Below are 14,644 nucleotides of genomic sequence, written 5' to 3' on the forward strand. Positions count from 1 at the left end.
GGGGAGCGGGGGGCTCCTTCACCCCTTCCCGTTGCCTTCCCCAGGACCCCCAAGGAGAAGGCAGGCCCCGCTGCCCAGCCCTCGCGCAGGGCCCAGCCCCCGCTCACCTCGTGGGCTCTGGGACTTCTTCTAGCACCATCTGGAGCACACTGTGAAAATCCCTCAGCTGCAAGACAAACACAGCGCCCTGAAAACAAACTGCCCTCCGTTCAGGTGGCCCCGGAGAAGCCGGGAGCCATGGCAGGAATTCCTTCTCCCCCTGGCCTAGCTGCCACAAAGGCCTTCTGGAAAACACAGTGCTGCTTCCCTGCTACCTCCCCCCTACCCTAGGGGAAGAGGCGTGGGCCTGCCAGGACGGGAGCCAGGACTCGGGGGCCACCGCAGACTCCAGACTGGTGTTCCTCCCTCGGCTGCGCCCGAGCGGACGGGAAGGAAAGGCCCTCCAGACCCTGACGTTGCCCACCGGCAGAGCCCTCAACGTGGGCGGCACCACACCCTCCCAGAACAGTGAGGCCGGGGTGCGGAGCTGAGAGGCAGAGGGTCCCAGGGCACCCCCTTCACACCCAGCTCTCACTCCCCTCTCGAGTCACATACAAGGCCTCGCACTGGAGCCCCCCGTGTGAACCTTGTGCTCTGCACCGGCACCTCACACGCCGGGGGGTGCCGGGGGCTGCCCAGGGGTGGCTCTGTTGTCGACTTAGCAGAAACACGGAAGACACCAGAGCCGAGGAAATGAGCCCAGGGTCTCGCGGCAGACCGGGCGCGTGCACGGTCGGGACCCGGCCAGAGAGGCTGCTTCGTCCCCCAGCCCCACTCTTAGCTACGGGCCGGCCTCAGGCGGTGCCGGGATCTCGTCAGGCTCAGCTGTGGCCTCAGTGTCACTGAAGAACATGGGCGAGGGGGTGGTGGAAGTACCCCGACCCAGGCATGCGTGGCTACCACGATGGCATCATTTTAACCTCACGAGGAGAGAAGCTCAGGATGAACTCGTGGTCCGTGTGGGGGCTGAGGACCCCTCTCTCGGGCAGGACGGAGAAGGCCGTCTCCCTGTCAGGGTGGTACTTGAGGCTGTCCATGCTGTAGGTCTCTCCAGGCATTAGGGGCTGCAGGTTCGGCTTCATGATCTGCCAGTGGAAGGCCAGCTCCACGTGCCTGTGGAGGCAGGGGATCCAAGGCTGTATCCCACCTCTGCCGGGACCCGGCTTCCCACCCCCTGCCTGGCCCGGCCCTGCTCTAGGAGTGAGCAGGAAAGGACCCAGGAACAGGAAGTGGCCAGGTCAGCCCTGAGCCTCGTCCCGTGGAGGAGCCTGGGGAACGCGTGGGTCAGAGAGTCTGCCAGAGACCTCCTAAGAGAGCTGCCCCCTCCCCACCATAGCAGTTGGGGGTTAGAGCCACTGCTCAGGAAACTCAGGAAATGGTAAACACAGGGAACGAGGCTCTAACACTATCAGGCTACAGACCCTAGGAAATTTTTCTGCAGTGTCTCCTACCATGTGAGAGTTCCAAAGGTTTGCCCCATGATGAACTCCCCCCCTCCACTGCCCTCCACCTCTCCAGCTGTGGCCTCCCAGGGCGGCTCCGTCCGGCACTGGCTGCCAACAGAGCAGGGACAACTGCATGGGGGTGGGGAGGCGGGACTCTGGCACGCTGCTGATGGGGAGGGACAGCAGATGGTAAGGCCCGGGGTCACCCGGGAAGCCTGGCTGGCAGTGAGAATTGAACCCACCGGCCACAATCTGATCCTGGGACGTGGATGGCTTCCCCTCATGGGCATGGCAAGACCTCTCTGTAAAACCGTTCTGGGGCTAAGGGTAGTCCAGGATAATCTAGAACACTGCCCACTATAACCTCCTGCAGTGAGGGAAAACATACGTATCTGCTCTGTCCAGTGTGGCTAGTGACACGTGGCTAGTATTCAACATGTGACTGGGGCCACCAAAAAAGTGAGTTTTAGTTTAATTTTAATTGATTTCAACTTAAATGGTCACCTGTGGCTACCATGATGGACAGGGAAAATCTGGACCCTCCTGGCCCACTGGGAGCTCCGGGCCAGGCGGGGAAGGAGAAAGGGTGCTGTTGAAGGGTACTGCCCAGCGGTCACTCACGTAGCGTTTCTAATAATGAGCTGTTTTCTAGCTGTGGACTGAACGTTCTCCGGCTCAAAGCGTATGAAGTGCTGGGCCGTTAAGTCTGTAAGCTCTCCGGGCTCTGGCTGACTTTCTTCACCAGAAACATAGATCAGATCCAAAGCAACCAGCTGCCCAATTCCTGACACAGTAAGGTGATAAAAAGGGCTGAAATCAGGACTCTGTGGCCAAAGGCTGTCACGGGATCTACGCTACCATCCACATGCAACTGGCCTTGATCGTGACCCCAGGAGGTGGACATAAGAGGGTAACAGGGGCCTTCAGCACGCAGATCCTGTCCCCACATCTTCCCAGACCAAAAGGAGGTGATTTTGATAACCTGGTACATAGTGGGTACTCAGTTAAATGCTTGCTGGGTCAAACTGGAAGGAAGGAAGGAAGGAAGGAAGGAAGGAAGGAAGGAAGGAAGGAAGGAAGGAAGGAAGGAAGGAAGGGAGGGAAGGAGGAAGGAAGGAAGGAAGGAAGGAAGGAAGGAAGGAAGGAAGGAAGATAAGTAGGTATGTAGGTAGGTAGGCAGGTGGGCGGGCATCTTGGGGAAATTTCAGCAGGATGCCCCAGAACCTGAGGTGGCCTGGGCGCACACACAAGCCCACCTACGGTCACCAGCTCCTTTATCTGGCAGTTGTCGCACACAATGATGAAGGTCTGCTCTGCCTTTTCCAGGCTTGTCGGGAGGAACGAGACCTGGGGAGAGAAGGGCTGTCGTTCAGGAGCTTCCCCCTCTCAGACACGCACCCCTCCCCTTATTCTCCGCCCCTCGTTTCCCTCTCTGCTGCTCCCCCTTCTCCCGAAAGCCAGGGCGTTCTGCCAAGGCTCCACCCCAGGCTAAGGCAGGAAGCAAGTTGAAAGGCATGAAGAAAAGGTTCACAGAGACTGAGATGCAAACAAATGACAACACGTTTAACCTCATTCATGATAAAAGAAATGGAAAGGAAAACCACGCAGAAAACATTTTCACTCTTCATACTGGTAAAGAGCAGAAAGTTAGGAATCGTAAATGCAACAAGAAGATATCTTCATTTTCTCCAAAATCATCTGGAGGGAAAGGGGGGGTTGGCTGGAAGAGATGGAAGGGTGTAGATGCCATATGGTTGGCCAAGAGTTGATAAACGTTGACGTTGGGTACTGAGGACACAGTGATCATTAAACTATCCTCTCCGTTTTTGTATATGCTTTAACAGTCTATGATAATAGTTTTTCCTTTTTTTTTTAAAACAGTTTTTAAGTTTGACAACACATTGTTGGCAAGAGTGTGAGAAAACAGGCACCCTCATATCTCTGCATGGTGGCGATTTTGGCAATGTGTATTACAATTCGGACCAGCAGAGACCCCCAAGACAGCAAAACCACTTCAAGGACTGTAACCTGCTGGGAGACTCATAGTTGGACAGAGTGATGTATGCAGCCACCAAAATGGCCAGAGATCAGAAAAAACCTTCATGTCCATCAGTGGGGGACGGCTGACCTGAATCATGGTTCGTTCACACAGTGGAATACTATGCAGCTGTGAAAAATACAAGACTGCTCCTTAAGATCTAGCAGAACTGGGGCGCCTGGGTGGCTCAGTGGGTTAAGCAACTGATTCTTGGTTTTGGCTCAGCTTGCGATCTCATGGTTCGTGAGCTCGAGCCCCATGTCAAGCTCTGTGCTGATGGCACGGAGCCTGCTTGGGATTCTCTCTCTCCTTCTCTCTCTGCCCCTCCCCTCCTTGTGTGCACGTTCTCTCTCTCAAAATAAATACACATTTAGAAAACAAAGGTATAGCAGAACGGTGAGTGGGCAGCGATGTGTGGGAAGGAAAAGTGGGAACAAAGGAAAACACACATGGGGTATCTCTGAAAGGGCGTTCAGAGGACCCGGTGAGGTTGTGGATATCTGGGTGGCTGAAAAGCTGTAGTGGAAAAGGACATTTGACCGTTTATTCCCATCTCTGGATTTTAGTCACGTGAATTTGTTTCTTACTTGGAAATATGAGTACGTTTTAAAACAAAACCCCAAACAATGAAAAAAGAAAATACACAAGGAACGCCAAGGGGAAAAACCTCCTCTTGACTCCTCACTGCTCCCCACAGGGTCCTGCTGCTCCCCTCTGCCTTTCCCTGGGAATCAGAGGATGGTGGCGTGAGGGAGGTGTCCTGGCCTGGGCCGGGGGTGACTGACCCCAATTTCTTAAAGCCACACCGCGAGGTACTGACACGGTCTGGACCAGGCAAGAGGACCCAAGCCATCCCCTAGCAGCAGGCGAAGACTGATAAAGCCCTATGATGCCCTGAATTGGCCTCATCCCAACTCCAAGAGCCAGGTTCTTACTGGGGATCAGATCTGCACAGACATGAGCATGACAGCATCACTCCAGGGCTCCAGAAGATCCCATCAGGCACTTGAAACTGGAAAGCAGCTGATACAGGGAAGCCCTCCTTTTCACCATGAAAAAGCAACTTACAGCAGTGGTCCTCAGACTTTCTGCACACCGCAGAGCTTTAAAAATCCTATGCCTTGGGGTGCCGGGGTGGCTCAGGTGGTTAAGGTTCCAACTTTCGATTTCAGCTCTGGTCACGCTCTCACAGTTTATGGGATCAAGCTCCACGTCGGGCTCTGCGCTGACAGCACGGAGCCTGCTTAGGATCCTCTCTCTCCCTTTCTCTCTCTCTGCTCCTCCCAGGTGTGCTCTCTTTCTCTCTTTCAAATAAATAAACTTAAAAAAAAAAAAAATCCTATGCCTCAGGCAAACCCCAGACCCATTAACTCGAAACCTCAGGACGGGGCCAAGAGAGCAATGTGTCTACAAGGTTCTCAGGAGGCTGCGATAGGCAGCTACGTTTGAAAACCCCATGGCTCTTGGCTCTCACTGTCTGATGCCATGGCGTGGTCCAACTCCTCCTCACCAGAAACCAGACAGCCTTCACTCTTGAGTGTCGGTGCCTCCTCCAGCGGACTAGCGAGGAAGGCCACGTACGCTTGTGGCACGGTCGGATTCCTGGGCCAGGGAGTCAGGGAGGGCGAAGGTGTGGAACGAGAGGGGCAGGGAGACGTCACCGTTTCCCACAGACCGTGCTGGGGACCAGTGAGTAGGTGTGATGAGCCCAAGGGACCTCTGAAAGAAGCTGGTTGGGAAAGGATAAGCCCACAGCCCGCAGATCCGACTCCGGGAGCTTTAAGCGGACGTTCAGAATAAGGCCTAAGGAAGCCAAGCCTTGCAGACTGTATAACCAAGAATTAAAGAAAAAAGAGGACAAAGCCACTGTCAGTCCCCAGGCACCAGATCTGGCAGGGGTGGGGGCTGGTATCCAAGAGAGATTGAAGAACCAAAGGACGATCCTGGAGGCAGCTGAGGTGGAAGGAACCCCCCCTGCTAACGGTGTGGACAGGCAGCACCCGGGGATCATGATGGAAATGCTGGGGCTGTCTCCACTTGCTTTGTCAGAGGGATCATAAGGCAAGCAAATCGCCTCACCCCCACAGAATGTGAGACTATGCTCCTACACAGAAACCACCCTGGAATGGGGGTGGATATTCAGGTCATGAAAACACAGAGGCAAAATGAAATCATGCAAGCAGTTGAGGAAACAGTCACGGCCAATCGTAACAAGGAGAAAATACACGTCATGTCAATTACCTACCTCCACATATACGGCCTGCCCCGGAGCCAGCTCAAACATGGAAGGCAGGATTCCAAAGGGAGGTTGCTCAACGAAGCCCAAGGTTGCGACAGCCTTAAAGAAAAGTGGGAAATTACACAAGAGTGCGGAAGAGGTTGTAAAATCCAGCAGTTAAGATTACACGCTTCTCTAAACATCCATTTTGCAATCTGAAGGATATTAAGGACCATCCGGTACACAGTCGGTGAAGAAACTGAGGCCCGTCCGTTCAGCGAGCACTCGCTCCACCTTCCCTGGGCACCAGGCGCGCTTCCGAAGGCTCCCAGAACCCCTGTGAAGGGCTGACCACCAGTAGGAGGAGGAAGGAACACCACTGACAAGCGCTTCACACGTGCAGCAACAGTGTGAGAGAAGGCCTCATCGAGGAGATGGGCTCCCCCAGGACAGTCCCTTCCCCACCACAGTGCCCGGTGTGGCTGGTGCCAGCTTGCGTGTCTGCCTCCATCCCCAATCCGCCCCCCGGGGCTCGAAGCTGCAGCCAGAGCCGAGGGGAGCCCCCACCTCTCTGGCAAGGCTGCAGCTCGATTGCCGACAAAGGGAGCCGTCTCAGCAGGCTGGGGACACGACCCCACACCTACGGGACCCCGGCAGGTAGCAGAAGTGAGTGAAACGTGTGTCCTCCAGATCTATCGCTTGTTTTCCAGAGACACAGTTACCAAGAAATATCCCGCCCACAAGAAAAACAACCGTGTGCACATGCGGTCGACGGTGCAGTGCCGGGCTCCAGCCAGTGGGGCCGCGGTGAGGCCTGGCCCAGCGCTGCCCGGCTGCCCGTTTTTCAGAGACTGGAAATGCAGACTTTTACGTGAACTCTCCCGGCTTCTCAAGGTCGTCTCAAAAAATGTTTTTAAGCACAGTGCCAAATAAATAGGCACACAGAATTCAGTCCAAGAGCTGCCACCTTGTGACCCTGTATCTCTTAAACCATTGGCGGGGCGCCTGGGTGGCTCAGTCGGTTAAGCGTCCGACTTCGGCTCAGGTCATGATCTCGCGGTCCGTGAGTTCGAGCCCCACGTCCGGCTCTGTGCTGACTGCTCAGAGCCTGGAACCTGCTTCGGATTCTGTGTCCCCCTCTCTCTCTGCCTCTCCCCTGTTCATGCTCTGTCTCTCTCTGTCTCAAAAATAAATAAATGTTAACAAAAAAAAAAAAATTAAAAAAAACAAACAAACATTGGCTACAGTGGTGACCGCCTGAAGGAATAAACGCAGTGACACGTGAGCCAGGCCTGGGAGGGTGAGGGAGGTGAGACCACCCGCCCAGGTGACACGGGTGTCAGCACCGGACTCCGTATGTCTGGATCCGCATGTGGATCACGGCAGCCGGGAGAGAGGGTACGCCGTTCTTTTTCCCGTGTGTTTCCCATCACGGGTGCGCTCCGGCAAGTCCCCACGGGGTGGCGGTGGGGGCTTTCCTTTGCCGGATTCGTTCTCGCTCCGGGTAGCAGTCTGCGGTCACTTACCCTGAAGCTCAGCGGCGGCCAGCTCTTTTTAGGCATGATGCAGAACTTGCCGACGCTGAAGCCCACGTTTTTGCACAGGAACCTGGTTATCTTCATTCCCCCGATGAGGCAGTAGCCACAGTCCAATACCGGTGACACTGCAGCCATAGGAAAAGACGCCCATGAGAAATAACCCGTCCTCCGGAGAAGCCCCGCTGTCCTTGTTCTCCTGAGGCCCAGCCCAGAGCTCAGAGCAGCCGTGGCCCGGCACCCAGAGCAGGGGATGAATGGGGACACTCCCTGACCCCCACTCCCATGTGGCAGCCTCCACGCACTGAGGGCTAGGACAGGAGTCTGTGCCCACTGTGGACTCAGGCCTCGGCCAGGACCACCCAGCATGGGCCTGGGGGTTGTGGTGAGAGTCCTAGCTTCTAGTCTGTGCCCAGGCTTGTAAATGAGGGGGCCCAGCCAAAGCTGGCCTTCCAAGGAAACCCCCCCACCCCGCCAGAGCCACAGAGGCGACATCTGCCGAGGGCCCCGGGCACCTCTTTCTTGCCTCCGTGTGGCACAGGCCCTCGGGGGTGTCCACGAGTCAGAGGAGCCCATGCTGGAGATAGCTGGGCTGCCAAACTCCTCTCCTCATGCGTGCGATTCGGAGTCAGCCTCCACTGGGAAGTAGGACAGTTGGGGTCTGACACCGTGGAAGTCTGCATGGAAGCTGCTAGTAGGTCCCTCCTTAGGACCCAGAAGCCCCTCCCCAAGAGGACCAAGTCGTGCGCTGCCACAAAGGGGCCCTGAGAGGAGGCAGCCTGACTGAATCGCGGGGAGGGCAGCGCGCACACTCACATGTCAGCACTGGGGGTGGCCTCCGGGCTTGCAGGGGGATCACGAGCGTGTGGGCTGACTGGGTCTCAACTAAAATGAAATCATCAAAATCCCCGAGGCAGTCGGGAGAAAACTGGACGATATACTGGCAGGTCATCCCAGGGGCCACCATTCCGCCTTTTCCTGGGAACATCCCTGTGCATGAGAAAAGCAACCGATGAGGACCTGGGGACCAGCCGGCCACCAGGGCTTTGACTCAAGGGCTACAGACGGCAGCCAGAGGGTACAGGGAGTCCCCACCACAGCTGGGGCTGCTCCATGAGTAGATGCTGTCTGGGCCAAGGCCACGGCGACGGCAGAACAAGGGCACGTGAGGGGAACAGGCTGTGAGGGCAGGGAACCCAGGTGAAGACACCAGGGTTCGGGGCAGGGAGCAGGCGGGTGGGGGTTGGGGGCGTGGGGGACATGGTCCACCTGGAATAGTTAGGTGAGGCCATGCCTGGCCTGATGGGACAGCAGAGAGCCATTCGAGCTTCTGAGCATGGTGGGGGAGGGGAATGACTCGATCAGGCCGTTGTTGGGATTTAAAACACCGTGTTCACGGAAGCTGGAAGGCCAGCTGGGAAGCCACCGCAGTGTTAAGTTTAAGTGACGAATGAGGACGGTCTGACCGGACGCAGTGGCAGAACGGAGGGCGAGCAGAGAGAGGGCAGGCCCGGGCCCGGAGGGGTGACTGGAGAAAGGGCCTGGCAGGTCTCAGAGACACGGTCAGGAGGATGGGCTGGCGGGTGGGCAGGCTACTGGCAGAGCACGAGAGCCCCAGGGACTCAGGGAAACGCGGGCCCAGGCCCATCAGAGGGCCACGCGGGCCGGTGCCAGGAGCGAGCCCAACACGCAATTCCGAGGCGGTCCAGACCGCGGCTGGGCTGACTCACCCAATCCCAGCGCGAAGAACGGCGTCGACGGCGGGATGACTCTTAGGCAGCGGCTGGCCGCGGTGGTGTTCTGCAGCGAGATCGCCATCTGCCCAAAGGTAAAGGGGAGCCCTTTTAGACAGCAACACACACGGACGAGCGACCCGAGGCCCGGACGGACTACCTAGCGCGGAAAGCGGGCAGAGGTAGAGATGAAATGAGTCTAGGCTGGCCAATGGGCACATGGGGATTCCTTTTGCCCATCGATCTACCTTTGATTGCATCTGGAAAAAACACAATACGAGGTGAACCGGAAGACGGGAATAGATCTGACCTTGGCTTTGCCGGCTTTACAACAGCTGCTGTGTACTGACTGTCCGCCATGTGCCCCATCAACCTCACAATAACCAGGAAAAGGTGGGAGTTCTCGCTCTCTCACACCGCAGAAGCTGAAGCTCCCAGACGTTCCTTAACCCGTGGTGTTTTGAGATGTGAGCCCAGGATATCGGGCCCCAACGTCCTGCCCACCTGGCCTCTTACTTGCCGACTTTCCCCCTACGTATATCCCTCTGGGCCACTTCTTCCCATGGGCACAGCGAAGAGGGCTATCGGCACCTGTATGATAAGGTCGTAATCGGGCCTCCCTCCAGCACTCAACCCATCCAACCCTATCAAATCCTGCCTTCTCTTCTTCCTCTCTCAGACTAGGAGACCCCCGAGGGCAAGGCCTAGGATTCGCACACTGCTAACCCCCACCAGAAGAGGAGCTCGTACACAAACATACCTTTTGCTTCGATTTTGTGAAACATTACACCGGGGAAAAATGGATAAAGTATAACATGACAAAAGCCAAGTTTCCATCACCCAGTTTAATAATAAATCATAAAAACACATGGGGCGCCTGGGTGGCTCAGTCAGTGAAGCATCCGACTTTGGCTTGGGTCATGATCTCACAGTTCATGGGTTCGAGCCCCGCGATGGACTCTGTGCTGACCGCTCAGAGCCTGGAGCTGCTTTAGATTCTGTATCTCCCTTCCTCTCTGTCCCTCCTCCACCTTCTCAAAAATGAATACATATTAAAAAGTACAGAGGAAACCTACCCTAGCCCCCTTGCCCTCCACCGATAACAGCTACGTAAATTTGAAGTGTGGGCCTTCACACTTTCATTCATAGGTATGTGTTCCTAAATCAACACTTGTCCATTGTTGGCCAATACAACATTTGCACCAGTCTATCTGTGAACCACACCCAAGTGTGCAGAGAACCGTATTATGGTTTTAATCTTCATTTCTCTGTTTTTAATGATAACTAGCACTGTTTCATATGTTTATCTGCTATTTGAGGTTCCTCTTGTGTGAGTTGTCTATCCATATCCCTTTATGATTTTGCCATTGTGTACTTCGTCTTTTTCTTATTTTTAAAAAATGTTTATATCTTTATTTTTGAGAGAGAGAGACAGACAGACAGACAGAGAATCCCAAGCAGGCTCTGCGCTGTCGCACGGAGCCCAACACGGGGCTCAATCCCATGAACTGTGAGATCATGACCTGAGCCAAAATCAAGAGTCAGACGCTTTACAGGCTGAGCCACCCAGGCGTCCCTGTCTTTTTCTTATTGATTTGTAGGAGTTCTTGATATATTCTGGGTACTCATTCTTTTTTAAGGTACAAGTTATAAACAATCTCCAAGTTCATAACTCATATATTTTGAGGTACAGTCTCCAAACTTTTAATGTAAAATTTATCAGCCTTTTGTGGTTTGTGCTTCTGTGTCATGAAATCTTTCTATACCTCCTACATTTTCTTCTTTCAAATTTGAGATCTTTGCTGGAAAGTACTTCGCTTAGGGTATGGAGTGAGGTAGGGATTATATTATCTTCCGTGCAGCATGGATGCTATCTCAGTCTTGTCTCTGCAGGGGTGCACACGTGCACGGAATAGCCTGAGCAACAGCATGTGCAGTTCCCCCCATCAGGCTGCTGTTCCTCAGACACATGGAGCCAGCTGCACCCACTGCTGAGATGACCAGTCAAGGTGTCCATGGCAGCAGCCGGTCCTCGCATCCACTGAGGCATTAAGACAGCCTTGCTCCAGGGGCGCCCGGGGTGGCTCAGTCGGTTAAGCATCTGACTTCAGCTCAGGTCACGATCTCACGGTTCATGAGTTCGAGCCCCGCCTCGGGCTCTGCGCTGACAGCTGGGAGCCTGGAGCCTGCTTCAGATTCTGTGTCGCCCTCTCTCTCTGCCCCTCCCCCACTCGCACTCTGTCTCTCTCAAAAATAAACGTTAAAAAAAAACAAAACAACTTTACGACAGCTTTGCTCCAGCCACACAAGGCAATCCCCTGGCCAGTGAAAGGCAGGGGCCAGCGGTTTACAAGGCTTCTGAGGGGATGTGCGACAAGCACAACGAAAACGTCAACTGCATTTAATGGCAGTCAGCTCAATGACACATTCTCAGATTGGCTCTTCCTCCTTTCCCGCACTCCCTTTCCTCACTCCTCTCTAGAGACGCAAATGACAGCACCTACTCTCCCCACTGCAGGCTCTGCTTTGTGGGGCACCCTGGCTGTGACAGTTGGCATCCGAGGAGTCCTAAAGCAGCAGACCCTTAGGATGCAAGTCGAGAGTTGGCTCTCCCAGCAGTCAGGTGGCAATCTAGGACTCTAGCTGCCGGGCAGGAGGGTGTGGTGAGCCCTGGTACGCAGTGCACCACAATTGGCACGGTTGTCACCCACGGCCAGCTGAAATGAGGTACAGGTGGAGGTCAGGCACTGAAACATGGGGTAGCTACAGTGCCCGCAAGGTCTGGGGCCGCGATAATTATAAGGGCTGCAGAGTGGGCTGGCTTTCCTTAATGGCACTGGAAGGCCCAGAGGAAAAGATGACAGGCTCAGAGCAGCGAACTGCCAACTCGAGGCCCACCGTGAGGACATTCCTCGCATTCCTGGTTACACACAATTTGCTCGGGTGTCTGTGTGGGTGTGCACACGCGCACTCCTCGCTTGATTTGGTTTGCCATTTTTCACCTGGTATTTCTGCACCTATGTTCTTTTTTTTTTTTTCTTTCAGATGCCTTTTTTAAGTTAGCAAAATACTGAATGGAAACAAAAGACCAAGTATATGAAAGCTATAACCCCCTGGCTTACAAGGTACGGCCTCTATTCCCACCACAACCCTTCAGCCTTCCGCTCACAGCCTGGGTCCCGTCTGCCCTCACGTCAGGACGGAGAAGCTCTCTCGAACCTTCCGGGGGCTGGGGACTGGGAGTGTACCTATATTCCAAAGCAAATCTGGCCCATGATTTTCATTGTCATAGGTCCTCATCTGGCTTTGGGGTCAGTGTAACATTAGGCTTAGTCTGTTCAGGCTCGTGTACAAAATACTGTAAACCGGTTGGCTTATAAACAACAGAAATTTATTTCTCACAGTTCTGGAGGCTGACAAGTCCAAGATCAAAGTGCCAGCATGGTCACGTTTTGGTGACGGCCCTCTTCCCGATTCATAGCTGGGGCTTTCTCACTGTGTTCTCAAAGTAGTGGAAGGGGCAAGGGATCTCTAGAACCTTTTTTACAGAAGCATTAACCCCCGGGGCACCTGGGTGGCTCAGGCGGTGGTTGAGGTCCGACTCTTGATTTCGCCTCAGGTCATGATCTCATGGGTTGTGAGATGGAACCCCACATCAGGCGCTGAGCTGGCAGTGCAGAGCCTGCTTGGGATTCTCTCTCTCCCTTGCTCTTCGCCCCTCCCCCACTTGCACCCACGCACACTTAGGGTCCAGTGCACGCTCTCTCCCAACATAAAATAAACTTAAGGAAAAAAAAAAAAAAGCACCAATGAGGCCCCACCCTCGTGACCTAAGCACCTCCCAAAGGTCCTACCTTCTAATACCATCCTCTTTGAGGGCTAGGGTTTCAACATATAAATTCTAGGAGCACAGGAACATTCAGATCATAGCAGGCTCATCACCCAATAATGAGGGTATTCTTTTTCTGGTCTCTGAAACAGTTTATACATAATAGGGGTTAGTTTCAATGGCTGGTGATGGACACCTGTCAGGTGATCTGGGCGGAGCGTTACTTTGGCTAGAAAATGGTTTTGTTTTGTTTTAGTTATTTTCATACAAGTTGGACGGTCACATAGGTAAAGAGTCAAAGGTTTTGGAAACAGAAATCCTGCCTTCTTCCCCTGAATCCCTCTCCAGCCATTTCCTGCAATACCTTCTCCTCCTTTGGCTGATCATTTCAGAATATGTCTCCAGGGGCGCCTGGGAGGCGCAGTCGGTTAAGCGTCCGACTTCAGCCAGGTCACGATCTCGCGGTCCGGTCCGTGAGTTCGAGCCCCGCGTCAGGCTCTGGGCTGATGGCTCGGAGCCTGGAGCCTGTTTCCGATTCTGTGTCTCCCTCTCTCTCTGCCCCTCCCCCGTTCATGCTCTGTCTCTCTCTGTCCCAAAAATAAATAAAAAACGTTGAAAAAAAAAATTAAAAAAAAAAAAAAAGAATATGTCTCCAAAGGGCGTGCCACTTTTTCCTCATTTGTATGCACGTCTTACGGATCGAGGATATGGATATTCTCTCTCTCCTCTCCATATCCAACTCACCATACGATATGCCCTTCCTATCCCCCATCTTTCCAATGTAAGTTATATAATATTACTTGGTTAGAACAGTCATTGATGTTTACCTTATTGTCACTGTGCAAATGATATTCACAACCGAGCATGAAATTGTCCCTTATATAATTATTGTCTTTCCAGAGTTAATAATCAACTGATTATTTTAATAGGTACTTGTTAATAATTAAGTCTCTCTGCATACTCTAAAAATCTCTTTCTAAGATGTCCAGATATATCAGGGACCCTTAATGATCCCCCCATAAGTCACCCCCAGAAGTCAATCTATGCTAGAGCCTTCTGGCCTCTTCCAGTCTGGGCTGCTCTCCTGCTATACCTACTGCTAACTATCACCCAGGACAACCCCTGTGGCAGATTTAAGATACATCCACAAGTTCTTTGACACTCCTCCCATTGAGAGGTGAGGTCTATGCCGCTTCCCCTGGAATCTGGACTAACCTTAGTGAGTCACTTGTAACCTACAGCATGCAGAGGAAATAGGGACTTTCTCTACTTGTCTAAGGTAACCTCCAAGGTTAGGTCATACAACCTCCATCTTGCTTGCTGTGACAATCACTTAGAAGCTCGGATACTCACTCTGAGTTGCAATGTGTGGTCTGATTACACTGAGGTGGCTACTCGGTGAGGAAACCCAGGCCGTGGGGAGAACCCACGTGTCGGTACTCTGGTAGACCCCCTCAGCTGCCTACCGACAACCAACCACTTGCTATGCAAGTAAAAATGGCTCAGACAATTCCAGCTTCCGGCTTCCAGGTCACCCCTAGGCCCTCTTTATAGCTGAGGCCTCAAACACTGTGGAACAAGTCATCCCCACTGTGCCTTATCTAAATTTCTGATCCAAAGAATCCGTGAGCATGATAAAACGGTTGTTTTAAGTTGCCAAGCTTTGGGGAAATCTGCTTTGCAGCAACAGCAACTGGAAAATCATTTAACCATTAGGAATCCGGGGATTTCCCTCCCCTCTCTCCTACGCTGGATCTTTTGTTTTTCACACACCAGCCCTCCTCTTCCTTGGTTTACTCCCTGGTAG

The 14,644-nt window shown here is 53.6% G+C and overlaps 1 protein-coding gene across 2 annotated transcripts in view; it reads right to left on the reverse strand.

Annotated features, from left to right (window-relative positions):
* The window catches only part of DLEC1 (DLEC1 cilia and flagella associated protein), an 88,980-nt gene that overhangs the window by 28,483 nt on the left and 45,853 nt on the right, over positions 1-14,644 (reverse strand). For both annotated transcript variants that reach the window (XM_053903993.1, XM_019418708.2), the window contains exons 7-14: positions 9,006-9,093; positions 8,092-8,265; positions 7,267-7,403; positions 5,768-5,860; positions 2,741-2,831; positions 2,106-2,268; positions 960-1,152; positions 108-166 (exon numbers count right to left, since the gene is read on the reverse strand). In XM_053903993.1, coding sequence (XP_053759968.1) covers positions 108-166; positions 960-1,152; positions 2,106-2,268; positions 2,741-2,831; positions 5,768-5,860; positions 7,267-7,403; positions 8,092-8,265; positions 9,006-9,093 — 998 coding nt within the window. The remainder of the gene's footprint in view (positions 1-107; positions 167-959; positions 1,153-2,105; positions 2,269-2,740; positions 2,832-5,767; positions 5,861-7,266; positions 7,404-8,091; positions 8,266-9,005; positions 9,094-14,644) is intronic.

The sequence above is a fragment of the Panthera pardus genome, unplaced genomic scaffold (assembly GCF_024362965.1).
Source record: "Panthera pardus isolate Hobbes unplaced genomic scaffold, ASM2436296v1 HiC_scaffold_16, whole genome shotgun sequence".
Lineage (NCBI taxonomy): Eukaryota > Metazoa > Chordata > Mammalia > Carnivora > Felidae > Panthera > Panthera pardus.